The sequence below is a fragment of the Musca vetustissima genome, unplaced genomic scaffold (genome assembly GCF_032173495.1).
Source record: "Musca vetustissima isolate MV318-11 ecotype Yass unplaced genomic scaffold, APGP_CSIRO_Mvet_v1 utg24387, whole genome shotgun sequence".
Taxonomy (NCBI): Eukaryota; Metazoa; Arthropoda; class Insecta; order Diptera; family Muscidae; genus Musca; species Musca vetustissima.
The window spans coordinates 177,768-185,100 of NW_026875861.1; the positions used below are offsets into that span (position 1 = coordinate 177,768).

Genomic DNA, 7,333 nt, shown 5'->3' on the forward strand with positions numbered 1-7,333 from the left:
TAATTTTTGGAATTATTTTGAACTTTAGTCACTATTTTGTTGAACACCTTTGCGTTTTATCTACGACTTCCTTAGCATTTCCACTTTCTCAAAGTTACGACTACTTAGTTCATCCATTAATTTTCTTGCGGTCTTAAATTCAGCATAGGCTACACGATAATCTTCTTGAGCTGGCAGCCAAAATTTCGCCTTCAACGAAGCCATGAAGTTTTCCTTAAGACTGCCTCGACGATGAAACAGAGTCCACAGCATATATAATGGAATGCAAATAATTGATATGGCACAACTGCACCAGCCCAAAGCCACTGCCCATTCAGGATAGACTTTATCATTGTAGCGAACCGGACGATTGAATATAATGCTGGTGAAGAAAATGAACTGAAAGAAATAAGTTTTAATAAGTTCTTGAATAAAATATAAAATAAGTAAAAAATAATAAAAATAAAAAATCTAAGCCTCAATAGTCCTTGAAAAAATATTATTAAAAAATCCACGACTCTATAGTCCTTGAAAAATTTTTCTTTAAAGATCCGCGCGTCTATAGTCCTTGAAAAATAATTATTTGAAAAATCTCCACCTCTATAGTTCTTAAAAAAATATTTGAACAATCCACGGCTCTATAGTCCTTGAAAAATATTATTTAAAAATCAACGGCTCTATAGTCTATAGTTCTTGAAAACCTGATTAGTCGTGTCCTTTGAAATAAAAATATTCTTTGAAAAATAGACGTTCCTGAAAGTTATCTTGAAAATATTCTTAAAATAAACTACCCTTATAATTGTACTTCAAAACTCTTATTGAAAAAAATAAACTCAAAGCCCTTGGAAAATCTTGAAAAATCCACATTTCAACTTACCACCAGTATACCTGGCGTAACATATTTCCAACAATATCGCCATATTTTCTCCGGTTTCTTGCCAATCATAAAATAAATATCATCCAGAAAATTATCGACACCATAAATCCAGGATGCCATTATTACTTCCAGTATACAAATCAATATAACCGATATTGAAGCAGAATACCAATCCAATAGTTGCAAGATGTACATACCACCCTAGAAGAGACAAATATATATTTTAAGGAATCGTTATAAGGTCCATCCTGAAAATATGTGTGCCCTCACAAGGACTCGTCCTATTACTTACATTTGTTACAAATAGTATTGCCATTGAAAACATTATCAGACACGAAACTAAGGTCACCGCATATTTGTAAGGCCTAACCTTGGGTATTTCATCCAATACTGATGATATGATGGCTTCGATTTGCACAAACTAGGAAATAAATATGGAAATTACATTTTGATTAAAGAGTACAGATCCAGTTTTGAAAACATACCACACTATCCAAGCCCAATAGGAATAACATACAAAAAAATAATCCAGCCCAAACTTGAGAAAATGGCAGCATAGCTATGGCCTGAGGATATGTAATAAATGCTAAACCTGGACCAGAGGTGGCCACATCTGCCACAGGTATACCCGTTTGATCTGAAAAGAAAGTCATGAATACCAGTAAATAAAAATATTTTTTTTTATTTATCGAAATTATTGATCGGTTGCGAGACTCTAGATCTAGATCATTGCATTCCTCAAAATTTCTTTAACTTACGTGATAAAAATCCCAATACCGAAAACACCACAAATCCAGCAAAAATACTCGTCGAACAATTTATAATCGGTATAAAGATGGCATCACCTTTGGCATTATTACGAAAATGATTAAAGCTGGCCATGTTCACAATGCCACCCCAGCCAGGACCCAGGGAGAAAAATATTTGTATGGCAGCATCAGCCCACACCTTTAAGTCCATGAGACGAGACCATTCCGGTTTAATATAAAATAGAATACCTTTCATGGCACCGGGCAGTGTCACGCCACGCACAAATAATATAAATAAAATAATGAATGGGAATGTGGCAGTAAAGTAAACAACTTTTCCAACCTAGGAAGACAACAAAATAAAATTTCAGAATTGGCTTCGGTTTAACCTCACTTACCGTTTCAATACCCTTGATAATGCATACGTAGACCATAATCCATGACAAAACCAGGGCAGCAAATAACGACCATTGAATCGTTCCAATTTCATAGATACCATTCGATATTTTTAATATTTCTAAACTTTTTTTGGGAAAAAGAACGAAAGGAATAAATAAAAGATGTATGCAAGATGGTGCCCTACACCCCAACTGTTCTATAAGGCCAGTAAGGTGAATATATGAATCTAGTCGAAATTAATGCATACACAGATAATTCTGATAATTATAATTCTTCCGAAAATAGGCACACACAAATTTATTAAGTCGTCCGAGCACAAGTCCGTCTTTATAGCCGATTTATTATTTGCAGCTTTTATTATATCCTTCTCAGACTATATATATTGGAGCTATATCTAAATCTTATCTGATTTCAACAAAACCTCGAAACATCAATCTGGACCTAATTCTGTATTCTGTGCAAAATTTTGTGTCAAACAGCCTATCTTTGGGTCTTTGATGCACCAATTACCTAAAATCGGACGAAAATATATATGGGAGCCATATTTAAATCTGAACCGACTTAAATCTGAACCGATGAATACAAAACTTGACATACGTTACGCTAACAGAACGTTGTGCAAAATTTTGCACAAAACGGACTAAAATGCACCAATCTGGACCTAATTCAGTACGCTTTGTAAAATGTTATGTCAATCGTCCAAACTTTGGTGCACCACTGACTTAAAATCGGACGAATATATATATATGTGTGGGAACTATATGTAAATCTGATCCGATTTCAACAAAACCTCGCATACATCAACCTGGACCTAATTCAGTAGTTTATTTTTCATTTTTATACCCTCCACCATAAGGAGGAACACCTCAAACATTCACCGGAGACCCCATAAAGTATACATATTTTTGATCAGAATAAAATTATATGCCGATTTATGCATGTCCGCCTGTCCTTTCGTCTGTTGAAATCTCTTTAAAGGTCCCCACGTTTAAAATAGGGCTCTTAAATTTTGAACAGACATTGCTGGTACTTCTAGGATGTTTGGTATTGCAAAAGGTAAATATCGGTCGACGTTTCGGCGTAACCCCCACATTACGGTACCTCCAATATTCTGTATTTTGGGGATTTTGGACACGTTTTTCATCCGACTTGACGTAGACAATATTTGTACGTTCTCGTAAAAAAAATAAGCTTTCCGAAAATTACAAAGGTCTACAAAAATGTTTACAAAAAGTCAATACAGGGTTCCTAATTACAACAAAATAATGCTGAGATATCTTCAGCTACCAATTACGGATTACAGAACCTATACAGTAACTGGTTTAGAGAGAAGTTGTTGTTTCTGGAAATTAACGAAAATATTAACGAAGTCTACAATGAGGATGTTTATTATATGCTTTCTGATTATAACCGTTGTTCCTTATACCCGATTTCTACTATGGAAATCTGTGTCTTTTCTCTCTATATCTCCGTCTCTCTCTGTCTTTTCTCACTTTTAACGTCGCCGTTATTAATTGCCTCAAAAACGGGACAAGTTACCCCCAGATCAATTGAACAAATGTTGCATGTTTGGCACAGGATATACCATTTCATAATCTTCTTATAGACTTACTGAAAAAATTCATCTGCTGCTGTTTTAAATTCTCCACGTGTTGTAAAATTATATTTTGCCATCTAAATAATCAAACATTTTACATTAGTCCTCTCTGCCCGTTTAACTAATCGAAAACATACCTCTGTCACTTCCACACAATGATTTGTGTTCCATGAATTTTCACATGATTCCCAGGGTAATTTGGATGAAAATATATGTTTTAGAAACATCAACGGATATGATATTATAACTGAATAATATGTTGTACAGATAATATTAACAACTACAATAGCAAAACCGGCACCTAAAAATATAAAAATCGGTAATTAATACAAATTTTATGTTTTGTTTTATGTGGGTTGGTGGTACCTTTGAATAAAGGTGCCAAACGAAAAATGCCAATACACCCCAGACTAGAAAATTGACCCATTATTATTTCCATAAAGAACAATGGAATGCCACAGAGGAATAACATTAAAAGGTAAGGAATGAGGAATGCACCTGAAATTAGAAAATAAGACAAAGATTGTAAAAAATGCTACGTAAATGTAATTGCTAATCAACGTCTATAACTTAATAACTTAAAATTAACAATTTGTCATTTCATATGCTTAACATTAATTCTTATTTTCCTAAGCTTATCTCACTAATACATAAAGTCGTGCAGTTTTGATGCTGATGTGCTGTAAACGGTACCATATATATCTAGTGTCCCAAACCTACGATGATACAAGAGGAGCTAGTCATCTCTATATAGAAGACCTTCTTTGTTCAATGTGGCTAAACTGCTTGGAGGCTTGTAGTTGGCCCGAATTAACATTTCGACGTTTGTTTCGTGCAAAAGGCTATCTCTAACTAACTTATTTTCTAAAGTTGCCGCTCGGTCTAGGAACCTAAGAGCGCTTGCCATTCACTACTTTTTGTTAGCAGGTAGTCGCCAGATCTCATCTCATGTGGCATTAAGTCCAAGCATGACCTAAGGATTCCCCACTCCCAAATGCGCAGCCTCTCCATTTGGTGGGAAGAGATTCCAAACCAAACAGGAAAGGCATACCCAATTAGTGGCCTTAATACTTGTATAGATATAGATAAGTAGTCTAACTTTAACGGAAAGCCCGCCAGTTTGCCCTCCAATAGTAAGAGTAGGTTCATACTGCCTGGCGCTGCGGTATAAATACTTCTTCTTGCCTTTGAAGGTTATTGCATCACACTTACCGACATTTAGATACATTTTTCAAGTTTTTCGGAGACTTGCTCCAAATATGCGTTTACTCTGTCATTAGTATTCCCTGCATGAGCTCCTAATTCAGCGACAAATATATCGTCTGCATATGCAAGGAGTAATTGTTCTTCGGGCGCATGCGTTATATCACTAATAAAAATGTTGAAGAGACTGAGTCAAAAGAGAGACCCTTGTGGAACCCAGGCATTGTCTGCCCTTTCTAACGAAAGGTTTTCCTCAACGTTTACCTTTTGCTTTGGCAAAATCCGAACTAACGGCGATAGTTATTTGTCTGTTATTTAGTGCACGAGTCACATATTCCCCTAAGATCATCAGGGCATGTGATATCGAATGACCCCGCCTGAAGCCGAACAAATTGTATGCAGAATAATATAAAAATCTTTTCTACAATGTTGAACATGACCTCGATTATACTTTTGGTTTTCTACGTTCGAGTTCATAATTTAAACATTTAAAATATGTGTATTGTATTAAACTTACCTCCGAAATTATGGAACCGTGATAAATAATTATCCTTGAGACGCAATAAAATTCCGTTTGCGTGATCTTCCATCGGAACAATTAAGTACCCACTGTCTCTCAACGACTTGACCACGTTTATATTTTATTTTTATTTCTTCAACTCATCAAATTCAACCTCAACACCGGGTCCGCCAATTTTAATGGAATAACTACTTCAACCCTCTGGCGTACGCCTGCTTATAGATATTTTTACATTACATTTTCTTTTCAAATAACCCCAAACCATGTGCAGTTAGGACTTTTGGGCGATCTTTCACCAGCACAATTTAATACTTATTTGTCGATCCAACGCCACCAAATACCCACTGAACCTCAACTGCTTGGTTTCCTACCTTCGGCACATTAATCTCAACACCGGGTCGGCCAATTTCAAATTGAGTTAGAAGTTCGGTCAAATTGTCACTTCTCCGCGATATAGACAACTCGCCTATTATATAATATTATTTATATAATATGTAGGGGAGACTGGGGCATCTTCGGCACTTTTTTTAGAGCTCTATATCTCAGTACGTATTCAACATATATAACAACTTTATGGCTGATTATTGTCCTCTGACACTTAATTAAAAAAATAGTACCAAAAAGATATACAAAAATAGTATTAGTTAAAAAATTTTACAGTTTTGTAAAAAAAGTCAAATTCGCCGAATGTGCCCCAACCCGGAGTAGCTTCGGCATTTGATGGGGCACATTCGGCACCATAGTCATAGCCGGGTAATTGCATCGCTATCAGTGTGGTTGAAATTCTGATCCTCTAAAGGCTCTATTTAGTTTTAATACGCCACACAATTTTTGAATTATAGGACTTTATTTTCTAGCGGCGGACGTTTACATCTCAAGGTCGCACACACCATCAGAAATAGAGGTTTTCTATCGCATTTTCGTCAATACAAGCAGGTTTGATCTTATATATGCAATTTCGAACCATATTAAAGGATTAGTTTTAAAGAAAAACTCAAAAACATTTGAAGGAAATAATATTGCACAATCTGTATATGGCCGAATGTGCCCCACTTTAAAATGCCGAATGTACCCCGAATGTACTTTTTATGGTTTTTTTTTCATATTTTTCGATCAGTTTTGCAAAAACATTATATTTTTAAATATTTCTATAATAATACACATCGTAGTTAACCACTTTTTAATAATATTGTCTTAAAATTTTAAAAAGTTTTTTACACGAAATACTTACGAAATGGAATTGAAATATTACAGAAACATCTATAAAAATACAAAAACCCATGTATCTAAATAAACTTATTATTTCAAACTTTGTGTCAGTTATTTATTTCGATATTTGATACCTATGTATCGAAACTAGTGATGTACGGTGAGAGTTTCATATCGAAAACGCGATTGCCGAAGGTGCCCCAGTCTCCCCTACTAATTTTCCGTTTCTTTTCATCAATATGAAAATTTATATTTTTTAACGCATAAATATTTTTAAATTATTCTAATCAAATTTGAATATCTACCACACACAGTCATAATAATTTTAATAAGCGATCTTTTAACAGAATAAGACTTATTTGAATTTACTTTCATTGCTTTCAGCAATACATGATAATTTTACAACCATCTTCACATAAAAATTCTGCTTAACGAAATAAAAATCAATTGCACAAGTGCCATTTTCATTTTCAATACATTTAATTCCACAAAAAATAATTATGAAATTTGCTGAGGTATAACCGGTATATTGTTAAAACTAATAATATGTATATATTTTATTTATTTCTTTAAATGTTTCAAAGAATTTCATACGTATAAAATATAATAAAAAATATACAAATTAACAACAAAGCAAAAACATAACTTCCTTCGAGCCGGATTTGAACCAGCGACCTATGGATATCTCGTCTGATGAAAACATGCGTTGCATAGCGGAAACGAAAGCCAAATGTCAACTGCGTAAGTTCGCGCCGATAATTTTGCGACCCGCTAATTGTTTGGAACCAACCTCTCCTTAA

At 34.5% G+C, this 7,333-nt stretch overlaps 1 protein-coding gene across 1 annotated transcript; it reads right to left on the bottom strand.

The window, feature by feature from the left end:
* Window positions 1-60: 60 nt before the first annotated feature.
* LOC133338393 (sodium- and chloride-dependent glycine transporter 1-like) lies at window positions 61-4,829 on the bottom strand. The gene is made up of 10 exons (XM_061546567.1): window positions 4,814-4,829; window positions 3,968-4,099; window positions 3,739-3,902; window positions 3,617-3,678; window positions 2,004-2,127; window positions 1,615-1,948; window positions 1,342-1,493; window positions 1,149-1,277; window positions 857-1,057; window positions 61-378 (listed from the first exon to the last, which is right to left on the bottom strand). Exons 1-10 carry the CDS (start codon window positions 4,827-4,829, stop codon window positions 61-63), a joined length of 1,632 nt encoding a protein of 543 aa, XP_061402551.1.
* Window positions 4,830-7,333: the final 2,504 nt, after the last annotated feature.